Source organism: Neovison vison, chromosome 2 (assembly GCF_020171115.1).
Source record: "Neovison vison isolate M4711 chromosome 2, ASM_NN_V1, whole genome shotgun sequence".
In the NCBI taxonomy this organism is placed as follows: Eukaryota; Metazoa; Chordata; class Mammalia; order Carnivora; family Mustelidae; genus Neogale; species Neogale vison.
Genome location: NC_058092.1, coordinates 208,642,054 through 208,664,752, shown reverse-complemented (window position 1 = coordinate 208,664,752; position 22,699 = coordinate 208,642,054). Strand labels below are relative to the sequence as shown.

The 22,699-nt window shown below is 37.4% G+C and overlaps 1 protein-coding gene across 1 annotated transcript in view; it reads right to left on the bottom strand.

The window, feature by feature from the left end:
* CC2D2B (coiled-coil and C2 domain containing 2B) overlaps positions 1-22,699 on the bottom strand; it is a 100,801-nt gene that overhangs the window by 25,227 nt on the left and 52,875 nt on the right. The window contains exons 18-23 of the mRNA XM_044236639.1: positions 19,247-19,339; positions 18,835-18,926; positions 17,612-17,782; positions 9,657-9,753; positions 8,773-8,882; positions 1,863-1,959 (exon numbers count right to left, since the gene is read on the bottom strand). Coding sequence (XP_044092574.1) covers positions 1,863-1,959; positions 8,773-8,882; positions 9,657-9,753; positions 17,612-17,782; positions 18,835-18,926; positions 19,247-19,339 — 660 coding nt within the window. The remainder of the gene's footprint in view (positions 1-1,862; positions 1,960-8,772; positions 8,883-9,656; positions 9,754-17,611; positions 17,783-18,834; positions 18,927-19,246; positions 19,340-22,699) is intronic.

Sequence of the window (22,699 nt, the reverse complement as noted above, 5' to 3'; positions counted from 1 at the left end):
TTACCTTGTAAGCCAGTGCATGAGAGGAAGGTAAGAATATAGGCTAGGCCCTTTCCTTTCCTAAAGAGCATGCCAATGTTGTCACATATGTCTGATACCTGAAGCATATGGATTCCATTCACTAAAAACACAAAGCACTTAAAAGAATTGAACTATTAGTCAACTACAACTGTGGTCAAATGATCATTGAGATAATTCACTTCTGAGAGAGAAAGTCTGTTAGACATTCTTTGGGGTTTCCCAGGTTCTACCCATCATCAGTTTAGATATTCAGAAACTACTCAGCTTAACTCCTTGGAGAATAGCCATCGCCAGGGCACCTGGGTGGCTCAGTCTGTCAAGTGTCTGCCTTCCGCTCTGGTCATGATCCCAGGGGCCTGGAATTGAGCCCTGCATTGGGCTTCCTGCTCAGCAGAGAGCCTGCTTCTCCCTCTTTCTCGGCTTCTCCCTCTCCCTCTGCTTCTCTCCAGGCTTATGCACACTCGCTCTCTGTCAAATAAATAAATGAAATCTTTTTTATTTTTTAAGATTTTATTTATTTATTTGTGTGTGAGAGAGAGAGAACAAGCGAGCACAGGCAGACAGCGAGAGTGGCAGAGGGAGAAGCAGGCTCCCTACAGAACAAGGAGCCCGATGTGGGACTCGATCCCAGGACGCTGGGATCATGACCTCAGCCAAAGGCAGCCGCTCAACGAAGTGAGCCACCCAGGCGTCCCAAATAAATGAAATCTTAAAAAAAAAAATAGCCATCACCAAATTACACCTCAATATTTTTACCTTCAGCCTTTATGAAGAATTGATAGAAAATGTTTTAATAAGAATGTATGTCTGCATCTCCTGGAAAATTAAACTGGAAGACCTTGACATTATGTCTCTTAGTAGTTCTTAGAGAAGTCTCATTCCTGAACCATTCCTGAAGGTCTCATTAAATTTCTCTCCCTCTGATCCCCAATCCCTCCAGACAGAATTAGTTCCTCCTTCAACTAATTGCCATAGGATTTGATGGGCATTTATATTAGAGCATGGAATCAGAGTCCCAAAGAGGGACTCTATAATAACTCTATAATGAATTTGCATCTTTATACTTCTGCTGCCAAGCTTAGTAGGAGGGAAGCTAACATTTATTTGAGAGCTTGCACTAAGCATTGTTATGAGCTTTCGCGAATCTTCGAGGAAGACGTTCAGTAAAAAATTTGATTGAAAAGGGGTGTCCAGGTGGCTCAGTTGGTTAAGCATCTGTTTTTGCTTATGTCCGGATCCTGGGGTCCCCACGTGAAGCTCCCTGCTCATTGGGGGTGTGTTTATCCATCTCCCTCTTCTCCCCCATCCCCCTCATGTTTTCTGCTTGGGATCCCCTCTCTCTACTTCACCCTGTTCATGTGCATGCACACATATGTGCTCTCTCTCTCTCAAAGAGACAAATAAAATCTTTTAAAAAAATAAACAAAATCTGATTGACTAGAACTGGGTTTTAATCCTATGAATAATTTGGTATCTTCAGCAGAAGTGGTGTATTTTCTCTGATCAGACAGTGAGAAATATATAACTCATTTTCATTTTGTTTCATTTATCTTGGCTACCAGGAAGCTCACACTCAAATGTTATGTTTAAATGCAGAAACCAGCTTTTCCCAAATTCCTGGTATATTTACCCCTTCTCCTCCTATATGTGGTTTATTATCTCTGTTATTTTTTTAACTAACTTGCCATATGTCTGATTTTATTTCATGTTACCCCAAATCCTTTTTAGAAAATGCTGGAAATAGACATTGCTTCTAAAAGCAAATTTACAAATATGTTACTAGATTTCATTCAGTTTGATTGCAGAATCAGTTCAACAGTATTATAATTATTCTAATTTACCTCATGTTTTTCAATAATCATTTCATCAAAGATGTTGATATATATATTATCTTTTATTTTAGATAAGCTTGAGAAGCTATAATCATGTCCAGGTGAGCTGTAAATAAGAAAAACATATGTAAATGCTTAATTCATTTTATGAGAGCATTATACATAAAGAACCATAAAATTACTTGTTCTTTACTTTTATAAAGTATAAGCTAAGAAAAAGCTATGTGTTTTGCGGATGACTGTTATCTTTCATTAAAGACAGTATGTGCTTTGTAATTTATCTTGTCTCTCTCTTAAGGTAATTTGCATGAAAAATAAGAATACTTAAATTTCAAGCAGAAAGACTTCCACTATAGCCATTCATTGCAAACAAATCATCCAAAGTATGGTGTATTAAGACTTTCCAAAAACCTTAAACTCTGCTACTTTCTGCTACCTCCCATATATAGTTAAACTGTTCTTTTGCTCTCAGCTAAGAGATACAACTGTTTAACTACAGCACTTATTCTCTTTCCCATATTTATTTTCTCCAACTAGAAATTGGGTTAGTGGAATGCATTGTGCAAGCTGTCTGTTGATGGCTTATTTGATTGGACACATTTTTGGAGGTAGCTTCCTTCACTCTTAGCTCCAGCTTGTGCATGGAAACTCGAACCTTGATCAAACTTCTAACAACTAAGAGAAGTTAAACAACTTGCTTAAGGTAATGCCACCAGCAAATGACAAAGCTTGTATGTGAACTCAGTTCCAACTGACTTGAAAGGACAGGCTCTTTTCACTATACCATCTGCCATTGATATTACTTACTGAAGCTTGTTGCTAAGGAAGCAACTATTGCAAGGGATCTCCAAAAGTTTGCATAACTTTCAGTTACAATGAAAATATATTAGCTGATATTAGAGAACAATTTTAAGTTGAATTTTCCTTATATTTTCAAGTGATAAACTGACTTCCCTACCCTGCTCTTCAAGAGTTCCCTTTCATGTTGCAAAGCCTTAAGACAGGACAGAAGAGACGATGAACATTTACAACACTATGCTGGCAGGAGGAATGACAACTGTCATCCTCCAGACCTTTTTGAGTGTGTCAACTCAGTATGTCCCTTAAATCACTCAAGTCCTGCATTGTCTTGTACTTTATATTCTACTAAAACCTTATCCAAATTTCACCACAATTTCTCCTCCAAAGTAGATAGAGCTCGCAAGGCTAATTACTATATTAGCCTTGTGTTTACTATTATTCTCTATGCCATTTGCACGTGGTTTTTATTCACTAAAACATCACATGGAGAAGGGAATAGAGCTCTTGTATCTCAGAAAATCAAAAGTGTAACTGAATGGTGTGTCTTAGCTGAACCCTCTGATCTACTTGATTATACTCTAAATGTGCTCTTGGTGTATCTTGCTGCTATAACTGCAAGAATGCAAATACTCTATAGCCTCCTTCTCTTTAGTTCACTTTTTTTTTTTTAATTTCTTTTCAGTGTAACAGTATTCATTGTTTTTGCACCACACCCAGTGCTCCATGCAATCTGTGCCTTCTCTAATACCCACCAACCTTGTATGTGAACTCAGTATACCCACCCAACCTCCCACCCCCCGCCCCTTCAAAACCCTCAGATTGTTTTTCAGAGTCCATAGTCTCTCTCTTTAGTTCACTTATAAGTTTATTTATCTTATTGACTACTGTGTGTTCTCCTAAATCCATTTATTTAATATAGAGACACCATCAAAGAATAATGCAGAATCTCATGATCTGCAGAACTTGAGAGAGCTGAACAAGACTGACAAGAGAAGGGGGAGAGGGCACCAGGACCAGAGAAAGGACTTTGATAATGGATGTAGTTCACAGTTCTTTATATTCTTTTACTCCAGCGAGAGCTAAATATACTTAGAAAATGGCTAATTGAGTTTGGAGAACAATATTAAGTTTTAGGTTTCAAATTTGTCTTGATCAACATATTTTTATTTCCAATAACAAAAGCCTACTTATATAGCTTTTGTATCAAATATAAATCTTGAGAAAGAAGAACAAAGCTGGAGGCATCCAACTTCCTGATTTCAAAATATATTACATAGCTACAATAATTAAAATAGGATGATACTGGCATAAAGATAAGACATATAGACCAATGATATAGAAAAGAGAGTCCAGATATAAATCCCTGCATCTACATCAGGACAACTGGTCTTTGACAAGAATGTCAAGCATACACAACATTGAAGGAATAGTCTCTTCAACAAATGGTGTCAGTAGAACTACCAACACGGAAAAATAATCAAATTGACCCTTATTTTAGACCATACACAAAAATCAATTCAAAATATATTAAAGACTTGAAATGTAGGTAAGATCCGAAACTATAAAGCTCCTAGAAGAAAACACAAGGAAAAAGCTTCATGGGATGGGTTGTGACAAAGATTTCATTCTGCAGATATGACACCAAAGCATGGGCAACAAAACTAAAATAAACAAGTAGAACTTATCAAACTCTAAATCTTCTGCACAGCAAACAATCAATAGAGTGAAAAGGCAGCCTATAGATGAGAGAAAATTTTTGGAAACCATATATATTATAAAGGGCTAATCTCCAAAATATATGAGGAACTCATACAACTCAATAGTAAAAATGTTAACAACCCAGTTTTTAAAATATGCTGAAACTTGAATAGACATTTCCCAAAGAAGATCTACAATGACTGACGTGTATTTGAAAAAATGCTTGGGGGCACCTGGCTGGCTCAGTCAGTAGAGCACACAACTCTTGATCTCAGGGGTTGTAAGTTTGAGCCCTACGTTGGGTGCAGAGATTACTTAATAAAATATATTTTTAAAATGCTCAATAATTGCTAACTAATAATAAAATGCTTGCTAATAATCAGGGAAAGGCAGCTCAAAACAATAGTGAGGTATCACCTCATACCCGTCAGAATGACTATTACCAAAAAAAAAAAAAAAAAAAGATGAAAAGTATTAGTAAAGATTTGGAAACTGGAACTGCACACTGTTGGCAGGAATGCAAAATAGTGCAGCTGCTATGAAAAACAGTACGGAGGTTCCTCAAAAAATTAAAAACAGATTTACCATCTGATCTGGCAATCTCATTTCTGGGAATCTATCCAGAGAATTCAATCAGGATCTGAAAGAGATGCTAGCATTCCTATGTTCATTTGTAACACTATTCACAATAGTCAAGATGGAAGAATGAAACTCGAGCATTCTCTTACACCATACACAAAGATAAACAAGAAATGGATAAAAGACCTCAATGTGAGGCAGGAATCCATCAGAACCCTAGAGGAGACCATAAGCAGTAACCTCTTCAACATCGGCCACAGCAACTTCATTCAAGATATGCCTCCAAAGGCAAAGGAAACAAAAGTGAAAATGAACTTTTGGGACTTCATCAAGATCAAAATCTTCTGCACAGCAAAGGAAACAGTCAACAAAACAAAGAGGCAACCCATGGAATGGGAGAAGATATTTGCAAATGCCAATACAGACAAAGGACTAATACCCAAGATCTATAAAGAACTCCTCAAACTCAACACACACAAAACAGATAATTGCATCAAAAAATGGGCAGAAAGGCACCTGGGTGGCTCAGTGGGTTAAAGCCTCTGCCTTCAGCTCAGGTCATGATCCCAGGGTCCTGGGATCGAACCCCGCATCGAGGTCTCTGCTCAGCGTGGAGCCTGCTTCCTCCTCTCTCTCTTTCTCTCTCTCTGCCTCTATTTGTGATCTTTGTCTGTCAAATAAATAAATAAAATCTTTTTTTAAAAATGGGCAGAAGACATGAACAGACACTTCTCCAAAGAAGACATACAATAGTTAACAGACACATGAAAAATGTTCATCATCACTAGTCATCAGGGAGATTGAAATAAAAACCACATTGAGATACCACCTTACACCAGTTAGAATGGCCAAAATTAACAAGACAATAAACAACATGTGTTGAAGAGGATGTGGAGAAAGGGGAACCCTCTTACACTGTTGGTGGCAAAGCAAGTTGGTGCAGCCACTTTGGAAAACAGTGTGGAGATTCCTTAAGAAACTAAAAATGGAGCAACTGCAGGACCATATATTCACCAAACTGTGGAAAGAACCAATATGCCCTTCAATAGATGAATGGATAAAGAAGATATGGTCCATATATACAATGGAGTGTTATGCATCCATCAGAAAGGATGAATACCCAACTTTTGTATCAACATGGATGGGACTGTTAGAGATTATGCTGAGTGAAATAAGTCAAGCAGAGAGAGTCAATTATCATATGGTTTCACTTATTTGTGGAGCATAAGGAATAACATGGAGGACATGGGGAGATGGAGAGGAAAAGAGAGTTGTGGGAAATTGGAGGGGGAAATGAACCATGAGAGACTGTGGATGCTGAGAAACAAACTGAGGGTTTTGGAGGGGAGGGGATTGGGTGGTTGGGTGAGCCTGGTGGTGGGTATTATGGAGGGCATGTATTGCATGGAGCACTGACTGTAGTACATAAACAATGAATTCTGGAACACTGAAAAGAAATTTGAAATTTTTAAAAAGGTAAAAAAAAAATAGTCAAGATGGAAACATTCTAAATATCTGTTGACAGATGAATGGATAAAGATACAATGAAAAAAATGAAATGAAAAAAAGTAAATACTATTTACTCTTAGAAAATAAGAAAATTCTACAGTACTTGATAATACAGATGAACCTTGAGGACATTATGCTAAGTGAAATAAACCAATAAACTAGTCACAGAAAGACAAATACTACATAATTCCACTTTCATGAAACATCTAAATTAGTTAAATTCATAAAATCAAAGAGTGGAACATTGGTTGCCAGGGGCTGGGAAAAGGGAAATGGGGAGTTTCTCACCAATAGGCATAAAGTTTCAGTTAAGAAAGATGAATAAGCTCTAGGGGTCAGCTGTACAACATTGTACCTATAGTTAACTATAATATACTGCATACTTTAAAATCTGTTCATAGGGGAGATACCATGTTAAGTGTTCTTTCCAAGTTAACAAAAAATGAATAGTGTTGAGTAAAGCAAATTATCTTCTGTGGTACTGGCTCACTTGATTGTGAGGTAGCCAAGTCCAAAATCTGCAGGGTATACCAGCAGGCTGGAAGCCCAGGGAAGAGTTGCTATTCAAGTCTTCCCAGGAGGGAGGTTAAATCTTTTTTCCATTAAGCCTTCAACTGATTAGATGAGGCCTACCCATATTATAAAGGATAAGAGAGAGAAAGACAAAGACACAAAGATACAAGTGCATGAGCTTGTGCACACACACACACACACACACACACACCCTATTGATTCTGTTTCTCTGGAGAACCATGATTAATGTGATGATATTCTGGAAAAGGGAAAATCCTGGAGACAGTAAAAACATCAGTGGTTGCCAGGTCCCAAGGGAAGGATGAAGGGATAAACAGATGAAGCAGAGAATATTTTTAGGTAGTTCAACTATGCTATATGGTATTAGTGGTGGGTATATGTCATTATATATTTGTCAAAACCCATAAAATACATGACATGAGAGGGAATTCTGAAGTAATGGTTGATAATGATGCATCAACATTGGTTCGTGGATCGTAACAAACATACCACACTGATGCTGAGGGAGGCTGTGTGTGTATTGTGAGAAAGGTATATGTAAGAACTCTCTGTACTTTCTACTCATTTTACTGTGAGCCCAAAACTGTTCTAAAAAATAAAGTCTGTTAAATTTTTTAAGTGAGAAAAAACTCAATCTCATTAGAAATCAGGGAAAGTAAATTAAACCACAATGAGAATATCATTTTAGATATATAATATTAGAAAAAATAATTTACAAATACAAAACAATATTGAAGATATGGCATAATATATATTGTGTTGGGAGTGTACATTGGTACAATCATTAGAAAACAGTTTGGTATTACCTAGTAAAGTTGAAGCTGAATTCAATTATAACCTAGCAATTCTACTCCTGAACATACATCCGAGAGCGGAGGTTCTCAAAATATCCCCAGCTAAGTAGCATCAGTAACACCTGGGAACTTGTAAGAAAAGGGATTATCAAGACCTACCCAGACCTACTGAATTAGAAACTATGAAGGTGGGCCCAGCGATGTTTTCAGAAGCCATATAAGTGATTCTAATGCACAAAAAAAGTTTGAGGCCTACTGTCTTAAAAACAAACTCTTGAATGTTTGCTCCAGAAGAAAGTACAAGAATGTTCAGAGCAACATTATTTGCAACAACAAAAGATTAAAATAAGCCAAACAGATATCAACAGGAAAAAGTATAAAAATTTATGGCATTTTAGTCCAGCAGAATACTATAAGGGAGTGAAAATAAAAGAAGAGAAAGAAGGGAGAAAAGTAGGAAAGTAGGAAAGAAATGAGAAGGGAGGAAGGTTGGGAGGGAGGAAAGTTATAAATGAATCTCTCAAAATAATTAAGAGTAAACAAACAAGATTGCAAAAGATGATTCAATTTATATAAAGTTGACACATCCACAAGTGAATAATAAATGGATAGGGATAATACTTATAAAATCATAAAGAGAGGGAATGTTAAACACAAATTAGTGGTTGCTACCTCTAGGGGCAAAGTAAGGGAATTTAGTTAGGTACTGGCTTCGTAACAACTAGGTACTGGCCTTCAAACGTAATAGTAATATTATATTTTTTAAGCTGGATGGTAGATACACAGGTATTCATTTATTACTTTTCCACAGAACTTACATTTGCCTATATATTATATATGCATATATATAATATAGATATCAATACCTATGTAAGAAGAATTTCATAATTTAAAACTTAAAAAATAAAGCTTATCTCAATTGTTATTTTTCAAGCAATGGCTCAAGAAAACAATTTTGTTATTGTTCTTTTTTAGAAGCCAAGGAAAAATAGATTCCAACCTACATAAAATCTACTTTAATTTCTTCATTCCAGCATGGGTGAGATCCACTTGCAGTACTGGTTTGGTATACAGTGTGTTGAAAAGAAACTTCCACAAAAGGTTGTACAGTATCCTGAAACACAATAAATACTGACTAGATTTTTGCACTATTTTTATGTAGTTGATGAAAGGGAGAAGGCCAGGAAATTACTTGTTTACTCGCTGACAACTGGATGGCTTACTTTATCTAACAGCTATTATTCGTTCACTCATTTAATAAACATTTATTGGTCCTATTCAATACCAGATACTATTCTAGGATTGAAGGATAAATGGAACTTTCCTTTAGGACTTTATAGTCTATCAGGGGAAAATAAACAGGTAAACAAATAATTGCAAATGTGAAAAATAAAAGAAATATATTCAAGGTATAATAGCCAATAATTAATTTTCTGGAGTAAGGACAAGAAGAATTTCACAGAGAAAACATTCATTGACTTTGAGCTTTGAAACATTAAGTAGTAAGTTTCATGTGGCCAATAATATGAAGCTGCGTAGAGGCCATTCCAGGCAAAGGAAAGCTAAAGAGTCCTTCTAGAAGTAGTGGTATGATATGATACTGTCTTGGGGAGGAAGGAGATGTGGCTGATTGGTAGGTAAGGGCCAGATCATCATAGATTTTTGTAGGCATTCTAAAAGAGCTTGTACCTAATTCTATAGGCCCTGAGAACAGGGGAGCAGGGAATGAATTGATTAGGATTACATCTTATGAAGAGTGCCTTCATTGTGTCATAGAAAATCAGCTGGAAGCTTAAGACAGTAGAGATGGAGAGACCAATTAGGAGCCAGTTGCAATTCAGGGCAAACATAATCAAATTTGCACTTTATACAAGTGTTAAATACTTACCTCATTTAAGATCTCATCTGAAGCTACTGATTTGATTGTTTCTTTATGTCTGAGGTGAGATATTGATGATTTCAAATAGGTAGGCAGATCCAAGGCTCTTCAGGAACAACAATATATAGTTATACACTTCAAATGATTTTAACAGAGAGGAAGAATTAAGATGGTGGAAGAGGAGTAGGGGCACCCTAAGTTTGTTTCATCCCTTGAATACAACTAGATAGCTATGGAATCATTCTGAGCAGCTGAGAAATCAACTGGACTGCAAGTCTACAAGCGACCCCCTTTTGGAAGGGAGGCGGTGCGGAGGCATGACTCTGGTGTGATAGAGCTGACTGAGGATATGGCGGTGGGGAAGGGGCGTGCTTGAGGAGGCTACTGCGAAGTAGTATAAGCAGCAGAATGCAAAATCGGAAGTTTTAGAAGTCTGCTACAGTGGAGGCTGTTCCTGGCTTAAAGGTGCTCAGGTGGTGAAGTGGGGCAGAATCCCAGGTGTTGCACCATGTTTTGAGGATCCCCTGGGACACAAGAAAAATGGGTGGCATCTAAGTGATGCACTGTTCCCAGGCATAGGAGCATAGAAGCTGGCTGAGAACACCAAGTGTAGATGCCAGCTTTCTGCTCTGTCTTGCCATAAACTTGAGAACTGCTGCATTGTCCTGGGACCACTTTCCTGGGGGGTGGTCCAACAAAAGGCAGAAGTGTGGTGAGACATTCCCTGGGAGGAACAGCTTGGGTGTGCCCCACAGGACTCCCTAAAATTTGGTCTTGAAACTCAGTCACATGCCTGAATTTAAAAAACCCTGGACACAGGCAAGGTGAACACAGAATTCTGACAGAAACCAGGGAAACTGGGGTGTCTGCGTGGCTCAGTGGGTTAAAGCCTCTGCCTTCAGCTCCGGTCATGATCCCAGGGTCCGGGTCCGGGGATCGAGCCCCACATTCAGCTCTCTGCTCAGCAGGGAGCTTGCTTCCTCCTCTCTCTGCCTGCTTCTCTGCCTACTTGTGATCTGTCTGTCAAATAAATAAATAAAATCTTAAAAAAAAAAAAAAAAAGAAACCAGGGAAATAAGTGTGACTGACCTCTTTATTGTGAGGGCTCACTGAAGAGTCGGGGACATGAATTTTCAGCTCCAGGGCTAGAGATAGAGGAGCCATTATATTCATTCCACCCTCAGTGCTAAAAGCCCTCAGGGAGCAAAACAGCGCCACCTAGTGGAGTTGAGTCCAGAGCCACTTACACCAAGCCCTGCCTCCCTGCCCCCTAGGGCACATTTCCACTGGGGCAAGTCCACCAGAGAATCAGGCTGCAGGCCCTTCCCCCAGAAGACCAGAAGAAACAACTCACTCGAACCAAGTTCAGTGATCATAGACAGCTGCAAAGCATCAGCTCTAGGAGAAAATAGTATCTAGCGCCTTTTGTACTTTTATTCTTTAATTTTTTTATTTTATTTATCCAGTTATCTTATTTTTTTGAATTCTTTTTTGAATTCTTTTTAATTTTTATTTTTATATATACCTTATATTTCTTATTTTTTGTTTCCTTTCATTGCACTTTATTTTACTCTTTCTTATTTTGGGATCTAGTTTCTTTTAATAAGCAGACCAAAACACACCCAGAATCTAGGTTTTGTTTTTCATATTTTTCAATAATTACTCTGAATGTAAGTGGGCTAAATGCTCCAATCAGAACATACAGAGTATCAGAATGGATTAAAAAACAAGATCCATCAATTTCCTGCTTACAAGACACTCAGTTTAGATCCAACACCTCCAGATTGAAAGTGATGGGGGTAGAGAACCATTTATCATGCTAAAGGACGTGTAAAGAAAGCTGAAGTAGCCATCCTTATATAAGACAAACTAGAATTTAAAGCAAAGACTGTAATAAGAGATGAGGAATCATAATATATCTGATGAGTATCATAATAAAGGGGTCTATCCAACAAGAAGATCTAATAAATGTAAATATTTATGCCACTAACTTGGGAGCAGCCAAATATATAAACAAATTAATAACAAACTTAAGGAAATGCATTGATAATAATACAATAATAGTAGGGGACTTTAACACCACACTCACAGCAATGGACAGATCATCTAAGTGGAAGATCAATAGCAAACAAGGGTTTTGAATGACACACTAGACCAGATGGACTTACCATGTATATTCAGAGCATTTCATCCTAAAGCAGAAGATTACACATGCTTTTTGAATACACATGGAACATTCTCCAGAATAGATCACAATAGGTCACAAATGAGGATTCAGCTAGAACAAAAAGATTGAGATCATACTATGCATATTTTTAGAACAAATGCTATGAAACCTGAAGTGAGCCACAAGAAAACATTTGGAAAGACCACAAATACATGGAGGTTAAAGAACATTCTACTAAAGAATGAATGGGTCAACCAGGAAATTAAAGAATTTTAAAAATATATGGAAGCAAATGAAAATGAAAACACAATAGTTCAAAATCTTTGGGATGTAGCAAAGATGGTTAAAAGGGAAGTATATAGCAATGCAGGCCTTTCTCAAGAAGCAAGAAATGTCTCAAATACACAGACTAACCTTACACCTAAAGGAGCTAGAAAAAGAACAGCAAATAAAGCATAAATTCAGCAGGATAAGAGAAATAATAAAGATTAAAACAGAAATCAATGATAGAGAAATTAAAAAAAAAAACAGTGGAACAGATCAATGAAACTAGGACCTGGTTCTTTGAAAGAATTGACAAGATTGATAAACCCTTAGCCAGACTTAACCAAAAAGAAAAGAGAAAACACCCAAATAAATGAAATCGTGAATGAAAGAGGAAACATCACAACTAAAACCAAAGAAACATAAACAATTATAAGAGAATATTATAAGCAATTACATGCCAACAAATTAGGCAATCTGGAAGAAATGGATAAATTCCTAGAAACACATCAATGACCAAAACTGAAACAGGAAAAAATAGAAAACCTGAGTAGACCCATAACTAGCAAAGACACTGGATCAGCAATCAAAAACCTCCCAATAAGAGTCCAGGACCCAGGGATGCCTGGGTAGCTCAGTCATTAAGCGTCTGCCTTCAGCTCAGATCATGATCTCAGGGTCCTGGGATCGAGTACCGTGTCAGGCTCCTGCTCAGTAGGGAGCCTGGCTCTCCCTCTGTCCTCCCCCTTGCTTGTGTGCATTCTCTCTCTCTCTCTCTCAAATAAATAAATAAAATCTTTAAAAAAAAAAAAAAGAGTCCAGGGCCCAATGGCTTCCCAGGGCAATTCTACCAAACATTTAAAAAAGAATTAATACCTCTTCTTCTGAAAAGATAGAAATGGAAGGAAAACTTCCAAACTCACTCTATGAAGCCAGCCTTACCTTGATCCCAACACCGGACAAAGACCCTACTAAAAAGGAGAATTACAAAACAATATCCCTGATGAACATGGATGCAAAAATTCTCAACAAGATACCAGTTAATTGGATCCAACAGGACATTAAAAGGATTATTTACCACAGCTAAGTGGGATTTATTCCTGGGCTGCAAGTTTGGTTCAACATCCACAAATCAATCAATGTGCTACATCACATGAATAAAAGGATAAGAACCATACAATCCTCTTTTAAAAAAAAAAAATTTTTCATTTATTTATTTGACAGAGAGAGAGATCACAAGTAGGCAGAAAGGCAGGCAGAGAAAGGGGTAAGCAGGCTCCCTGCTGAGCAGAGAGCCCGATGTGGGGCTCAATCCCAGGATACTGAGATCATGACCTGAGCTGAAGGCAGAGGCTTACCCCACTGAGCCACCCAGGCGCCCCCAACACATCCTCTTAATAGATGCAGGAAAAGTATTTGACAAAATATAACATCCTTTCTTTCTTTTTTTTTTTTTTTATAAGATTTTATCTATTTATTAGACACAGAGAGAGAGAGATCCCAAGTAGACAGAGAGGCAGGCGGGGTGCAGGGGGAAGCAGGCCCCCTGCTGAGCAGAGAGCCTGATGCGGGACTTGATCCCAGGACCCCGAGACCATGACCTGAGCCAAAGGCAGAGGCCCAACCCACTGAGTCACCCAGGTGCCCCTATAACATCCTTTCTTGATAAAAATCCTCCACCATGAAGGGATAAAGGGAACATACCTCAACATCATAAAAGCCATATACAAAAGACCCATAGCAAATACCATTCTCAATAGGGAAAAACTGAGAACTTTTCCCCTAAGGTCAGGAACACAAGAGGGATGTCCTATTGTTCAACACAGTACTGGAAATCCTGGCCTCAGCAATCAGAAAACAAAAAGAAATAAAGGCATCCAAACTGTCAAAGAAGAGGTCAAACTTTCACTCTTCACAATGACATGATACTTTATGTAGAGAACCCAAAGATTCCACTAAAAAATGGCTAGTACTGGTAACAGGAATCCAGCAGAGTCACAGGATATAAAATCAACACAAAGAAGTCTGTTGCATTTCTATACACTAATAATGAAGCAGTAGAATGAGAAATCAAGGAATTGATCCCATTTACAATTGCACCAAAAACCATATGATACCTAGGAATAAACCTAACCAAATATGTAAAGGATCTGTTCTCTCAAAACTATAGAACATTTATGAAAGAAATTGAGGAATACATAGATATATGGAAAAATATCCCATGTTCATGAACTGGAAGAACAAATATTATTAAAATGTCTATGCTACCCAAAGCAATCTACGCATTTAAAGCAATCCCAACCAAAATACCATCAGCATTTTCCACAGAGCTGGAATAAACAATCCTAAAATTTGTATGGGACAAGAAACGACCCTGACTAGCCAAAGTAAAGTTGAAAAAGAAAACCAAAGCTGGAGATTTCACAATTCTGGACATCAAGCTCTATTACAAAGCTGTAATCACTAAGATAGTACAGTACTGGCACAAAAACAGACACATGGAACAGAATAGAGAACCCAGAAGTGGACCCATAACTCTATGGTCAACTAATATTTGACAAAGCAGGAAAGAATATTCAATGGAAAAAAGACAGTCTCTTCAACAAATGGTGATGGGAAAATTGGACAGCCACATGCAGAGGAATGAAACTGGACCACTTTCTTACACCATATACAAAAATAAATTAAAATGGATTAAAAGACCTAAATGTGAGACAGGAATCTATCAAAATCCTAGAGAAGAACATAGGCAACAACCTCTTTAACCTCAGCCACAGAAACTCCTGACTAGACACATCTCCAGAGGCAAGGGAAACAAAAGCAGAAATGAGCTATTGGGACTTTATCAGGATAAAAAGCTTTTGCACAATAAAGGAAACAATCAACAAAACTAAAATGCAACTGACAGAATAGGAGAAGATATTTGCAAATGACATATCAGTTAAGGGCTAGTATCCAAAATCTATAAAGAACTAATCAAACTTGGGGCACCTGGGTGGCTTTGTTGTTAAGCATCAGCCTTCAGCTCCTCATGATCCCAGGGTCCTGGGATCGAGCCCCACAGGCTCAGCGGGAAGCCTGCTTCTCCCTCTCCCACTCCCCCTGCTTGTGTTCCCTCTCTCGCTGTCTCTTTCTGTCAAATAAATAAACAAAATCTTAAAAAAAAAAAGAAAAAATAACTTACCAAACTCAACTCCCGAAAAACAAATAATCCAGTCAGGAAATAGGCAGAAGACATGAATAGAGATTTCTCCAAAGAAGACATACAAATGGCCAACAGATACATGAAAAAAATGCTCAACATCACTCATTATCAGGAAAATACAAATCAAAACAACAATGAGATACCACCTCACACCAGTCACAATGGCTAAAATTGGCAAGTCAGGAAACAACATGTGTTGGAGGGGATGTGGAGAAAAGGGGACCTTCCTTCTTACACTGTTGGTAGGGATGCAAACTGGTGCAGTCATTCTGGAAAACAGTATGGAGGCTCCTCAAAAACTTAAAAATAGAGCTACCCTACAATCCAGCAATTGCACTACTAGGTATTTATCCAAAGGATACAAACATAATGATCTGAAGGGGCACCTGCACCCCAATGTCTATAGCAGCAATATCCACAACAGTCAAAATATGGAAAGAACCCTCAGGTCTATCAACAGAAGAATGAATAAAGAAGTATTGTGTGTATAATATGGAATATTATATATTACATATATATGCATGTACATTCCATATACATAAATGGAATATTACTCAGCCATCAAAAAGAATGAAATCCTCCCATTTGCAATGATGGGGATGGGACTAGAGGGTGTTATGCTAAAGGAAATAAGTCAGTCAGAGAAAGACAAATATCATATGATTTCACTCATATGTGGAATTTAAGAAAGAAAATAGATGAACATAGGGGAATAGAAGGAAAAATAAAATACAATAAAAACAGAGAGGGAGGCAAACCATAAAAGACTCTTAATTATAGGGGACAAACTGAGGATTGCTGGGGGGGTTGGCAGGGGTGGGTAACTGGGTGATGAGCTTTAAGGACAGCACCTGATGTAATGAGCACTGGGTGTTATATGCAACTGATGAATCACTAAATTCTACCCCTGAAACTAATAATATACGTTAACTAAATGACATTTAAATAAAACAATTTTTAAATAAATAATTTTAACATTAATTTTGGTGGTAATGGGCAGGGTTTTATCTATGTTCATGGTGATAAATAATTCAGTTACCCTGAATTTTATAGAGTTTCTTTGGGTCTTCTTATCATAGGTGGTTAGAGCTACACATTTGATAATCACCAGTGGTTTCACTGGTCCTCAGCAAAGGAGAAAAATAAGGCAAGTGATATTTTGAGATTATATCCTTTCTATTTTTGATGTTACAATATTCTTTATTTTACAAATTGATGATTATAGAAAATGGTAGTGATTTTATTATGTCTTTGCTTTATAAAAGTTAGACTTTGGAATGTGCATTTGTTTTGAGAACATCAATTCTATTAGATAAATAAGGTTGTTGTTTATAAAACATAGGAAAAACTTTTAAGAGGTTTTAACTATAGATTAATATCTAGTAAGCAAAATATTTTTCATGGGATGTGGTAAACATAAGACAAGCAAGTAGAGCACATTATGTGCTAAACATAGAGGGGGGCTACTTAATATTCCTGAGATACCTGGGTTCTAAGTACCAATAATATAGGATTCATACATGAGACTAAATACAGAAGACACTCAATATTCAGGACACATGAGCATTTAATACTCATGATGCCTTAATTTGGCCACTAAATAGTGATCTCCATTCTGGCCCCACATACCCTCTACTTAAGAAACATAAATAAAATCCATGTAGTACCTGCCGAAGAGCTGGGTAAGATCTGGTTTCCGCAGATGTCAACTGAAATAACAAGTCCAAAGCAGCCTACTCTCTCCTGTGTTCTACCTGCAGTACTGAGAGGGGCCAGAGGCAGACAGCAGTTGCAGGTGGTGACAAGCAGGGTCACAAGTGTTCACAATAGGGAACAAGGATAAAGGCATTTATATGATATGACATCCCAAAATATACATGGTATAGTTTTTGTGGTCATCTCAAACTTCTGAAAACTTTTCTTAAAGATTTTTTATTTATTTACTTGAGAGAGAGAGAGAGAGCACAAGCAGGCAGAGCAGGGCAGAGGGAGAGGGAGAAGCAGAGACCCCACTGAGCAGGGAGCCCAATGCAGGGGCTCAATCGCAGGACCCTGGGATCATGACCTGAGTCAAAGACAGATGCTTAACTGACTGAGCCACCCAGGTACCCCCCTCCAAACTCTTAATACATGGTAATGACAGTATGACTATCTAAGTGAAGATTTCAACTTTCATTCCATTTCTGTACACAGAACATTAATAAAGTGCAAAGTTTCACACATAAGACAGCATGGAAATTTACACTTAAGATAGGGTTTTTGCAAAAAGAAATTAAAATTTACCAAAAGAACTTTTGCAACTTTTAAAATTGGTGCACACTATCTTACCTAGTACCTGTTGTGTTCCTGGTAGGAATATTATAAGCCCGCAGTATTCTGACAAGAATCTTAATATCCCCGTCACAGATAGTCTGTGTTGCTACTTTCTTCCTTTCTTTTCTCTGAGGCTTTAACTGTCTTCGTCGTTCAACAAGTTTACAAACTGCATGCGTCAACTGGCTAAAAAGTAAAAAAAAATGATCAGCTGCGTATGCACAAGAGAACTTTGTTTTAAAAGACATCAATTTTTAAAGTGAATTATTGTAAATAAGGCCATTATTCTGAACCGTATTTTCTTCTTTGATGAGGAAAGACAGAGTTGTCTTAAACCCAAGGAAAGGACCTTCCTGAGCACAGAAGAGATGCTGTGCTCACTCTCATGTTGTGAGAAAATGTGATTGTGATTGCCTCGTGCCCTTTGGGTACACAGTCCAAGAATAGACAAGGGCATGGAGACAGAATTCCACAAAAACATGATGTTCTTTCAGAACATTATTCATTTTTCAGAAATCACTCTCCTAAAAGTGATTTGATGCTCAACTGTTCTACAGGCTCTGAAACAGGAGTTAGTTATATAAGCTGCCAACACAAATCCATGGAATTATGTACAGCTTTACAGTCACACTCATTTCCCCCAAAAAACTGAAAATAAAATACAATAGATTTCACATCCAAACCAATTAAAATGTATTGGTGACACTAGGAACCTGCAGGTGGCCCCAGGGAAGGTTCCCAGAAACATGGCATCCCTACTTCTAGTCCTACCCCTATGGTTCAGAGATAAACAGCGTGGGAACTGAGTTGAGCCAAAGCCTCCCTCACCTGCTGCCTGTGGGTTATAAAGGCGGAGATTATAGGCTTAGTATGTGGTGCTGCCGGCAACAGCTTTTCCAGGAATGGTTCCAAAACAGGAAAATCTTGGGGCAAAACTAATTTGGGACAAAGGTATTTCTTTTCTTTTTCTTTCCTGCCCTAAAAACTATTAATAAGGGGAGGATTGAAAAATAGTACTAAGCAACTGAAAATACATATCATATAGATGTATCCAAAATGAAATTTTAAAAGAACCAAATATATTTTAAGTCACTATATTTCACTTTATGCCTCGTAAATGCATTCTTTGACATATAACTTAATATTAAAACAGAGAACCAGAGAACTTAAGAGAACTTTGAAGGCATTAACTTAAAGCTTTGTATTTCATATTTTAAAAAGTAATTTTTACGATGTACCTTGCAGATACAATTTCTTCATAATCAGCCACAACATCTGATAAGTTAAATTTGCTAACTTTGACAATTCTTTTCATTATCAACCTCCTCATCTACAAAAAAAAAATTTAATTTAAAGAAATAATAGTTTATATTTGAAGATTAGTATTTACAATGCTATTGGTACAATTTTTAAATTTAAATTTATTTATTCTTTTTTTACTAACAAATAATGTATTATTTGCCACAGGGGTACAGGTCTGTGAATCGTCAGGTTTACACACTTCACAGCACTCACCATAGCACATACCCTTCCCAATGTATTGGTGCAATTTTTTAGTCCTAATTTTTGCAAGCAATGAATGTAAAGGGAGATTAGGATTTCACAAAAATAAATGCAAACATACCGATAATACTATTCTGTTATTGTTACCTTTTTCAGAAAATTGGCAGAATTAATTCTTTGTGCAATAATGGAATTGACATCTGAAATGGAGATATCCTTCTCCATCTGACTTTCATATTCCTAAACAGAGAATTAAGTTAGTTTTACCTCTTTAGTGTAACAGAGTTCAGGGTCTGATACACTGCAATAAGATGTAAAATATTAAATATTTGGTTTATGTGTAGAAGACACAGACAACACTCTGGCATGAGAGGGGAAAAAAAAACATATTTCTTTCAGATTCTTCCACTGAGCATTAGCTAAGAACAGCTTTTGACTATATTTCTTTGCTTCTAGGATGAGGTCCGTTCACCTTTAAAAATAGCATAATGTTGGTGCACCTGGGTGGTTCAGTCCGTGAAGCATCTACCTTTGGCTCAGGTCATGATCCCAGGGTCCTGGTATTAAGCCCCACATCGAGCTCCCTACTCAGCGGGGAGTCCGCTTCTCCCTCTCCCTGCACCCTTCCCTGTGGCTTGTGCTCCCTCTCACACACACACTCTCTCTCTCTCAAATAAACAAAGTATTTTTAAAAATGTAAAAAAATTAAAATAACAATGTTGAGAAAAAAATTATGATTGACAAAAAATTATGAAAAAATGTGAAAATGACTACAAAGTATTCTTTATGTGTGTATTTACCTGGAAACCACTGAAAACAAAACATATGGGAAGTTGTAAAGTATCAATAGCTTTAATGTTTAACTTCTAACTTTATTTTTTTAAAGATTTTTTTAAAGTAATCTCCACACCCAATGTGGGACTTGAACTCACAACCCCAAGATCAAGAGTTGCACTCTCCACCAACTGAACCAGCCAGGTGCCCCTTAACTTCTAACTTTAAAAAGTTAATCAATAACTTTAATTTTACATCCAGTAGTTGGTATAAGATTATTTGTCAGACTGCTTCATCTATATAATTCAGAATAAATCTGTACCTGTTATATCTGCATTTGTGGGATACATCCCTAATGCACATGGAGATTGTCTTACATTATGGATAATATTAAAAAATACACAAGAGTAATGAAGTAGATACTTTAGAACTTTCAGCCACGTTACAACAAGCATTCTTTTATCTGAAAGTAATTTATTTGTTCTTCCAATTATCTGCAAGAAATCTTGAATTTAATTCAGTTGACAAGTAACAACTTTTACTTAAAGATAAATTAATATTTCCTACCACTTTACTCTTTAAAGTATTGATTTATAGGAGCTACTTGATTTTATAATATCTAGATATTAACTTTTTGTTATATGTGTTGCAAATATATTGGCTTAATCTGTAGGGTTTTAACTTTAATAACAAATTAATCTTTTTAAAAATTTGTACTTTTTGAGTTTTAAGAAATACTTTCTTACCCCAAGATTAAGATATCTATTTAAAGTTTTGGGGGCGCCTGGGTGGCTCAGTGGGTTAAGCCACTGCCTTCGGCTCAGGTCACGATCTCAGGGTCCTGGGATCAAGTCTCACATCGGGCTCCCTGCTCAGCAGGGGGCCTGCTTCCCTTCCTCTCTCTCTGCCTGCCTCTCTGCCTACTTGTGATCTCTCTCTCTGTCAAATAAAAAAAAAAAATTTAAAGTTTTGCTTTTCACATGTAATCCTTTTCTTATTAAGTTTTTTATTTTAAATCTAGCATAATTAATATAATTCATATGTAGTCTTCATTTCATATGGTATTTATTGCTTTTATAAGGTCTGAATTTAATTTTATTTCTTTTTTTTTTAAGATTTTATTTATTTATTTGACAGAGATCACAAGTAGGCAGAGAGGAAGGCAGAGAGAGAGAGGAGGAAACAGGCTCCCCACTGAGCAGAGCGCCCAACTTGGGGCTCCATCTCAGGACCCTGGGATCATGACCTGAACCGAAAGCAGAGGCCTTAACCCACTGAGCCATCCAGTTGCCCCTAATTTTATTTCTTTCTAAAGAGATGACCAGAACCACTTAACAGACAGTCTATTCTTTTTTTTTTTACGATTTTTTTTTTAATTTAAGGATTGTATTTATTTATTTGTCAGAGGGAGATAGGGAGAGCGAGCACAAGCAGGGGGAGCAGCAGGCAGAGGGAGAAGTAGGCTCCCGGCTAAGCAGGGAGCCCCCTACAAGACTTGATCCCAGAACTCCGGGATCATGACCGGAGCTAAAGGCAGACACTTAACAAAGTGAGCCACCCAGGAGTTCCTTTTCAAGGATTTTTAAAAATTTATTCATTTGAGAAAAAGTAGCGAGATCATGAGCAGTGGGGAGGTGCAGAGGTCAGAGAAGCAGACTCCTTGCTGAGCAGAGAACCTGACTTCAGGGCTCCGTCCCAGGACCCCGAGATCATGACCTGAATCAAAGGTAGCTGCTTAACCCACTGAGCTACCAGGTGCCCCGAAAGTCCATTCTTTTCCAACTTAAATGTAATGATACTCATCAAATATAAAGTTTCTACATACGCTTAAGTCTGTTTTGAGGCCCTCTGTTCTATTTCACTGGTTTGGAATTGCATGACTACATTTACAAAATAATTTGGGAAGGACTGGCATCCTACAAAGCTGTCTCCTTACAACTTCCTATCAGTGAACATTTACTCAAATTTCTTTTTTACATCATTCAAAATGTTTTATAATTTCCTCCATTAAGTCCTTGCTCACTAGTTGTCCCACATTCCAAATTTGATTGTTTCCTTGTCGTACCATTTAACTTGTTTCTCTATTCCTATTTCTTGTAAACAAATTAACCTTAAGTCTTAAGACAACTTAAGTCTTTATACAACTTTGATTCAGATTACACATCCGTGGCAAGGAGATTTCATACATGATGTTGTATATGTAATGTGTATGTGTATGATGTGTATCATGTAAGGGGCAATAATGTCTGGATGTCTTTTATAAGTGTATTAGTTTTCTTTTCCCGCTATAACAAATTATTACAAATTAAGTTGCTTCGAACAACACAAATTGAGTATTTCACAGTTCCATAGGTGAGAGGTTCCAGCTGTGTCAGCTGGTTTCTCTGTGCTGGGTTTTGCAAGGCTGATGTCAAATTGTAGGCCTGATCTTTTTCCAAGCTCATTGACGTTGTAAGCAGAATTCAGTGCCCTGCCGCTGTGTGACTGAGGTGTCCTTCCTTTGCCACCAGCAGGTAGAGCCTGCTCTTAGCTCCAGGCACCTCTCACCAGGCTTTGCAGGTGGTCCTCTAAGTCTCAGAGTCAGCAACTTCTCATGACTAATCTGATTTCTCTTACTGCAGCTTTTGCTCCCAGTTAAAAATTTCTCTACTTTTAAAGACTCACTGTAATTTGATTAGGTCCCATTATCCGGAGAATCCAGGATAATGTCCCTATTTTAAACAATGTAACAGAACGTATTCACAGGTTCCATGGATTAGGGAGTGGACATCTTTAGGGGGGGCCATTATTCTGCCTACTACTATTAATAAGATTAAGCTGGATCAC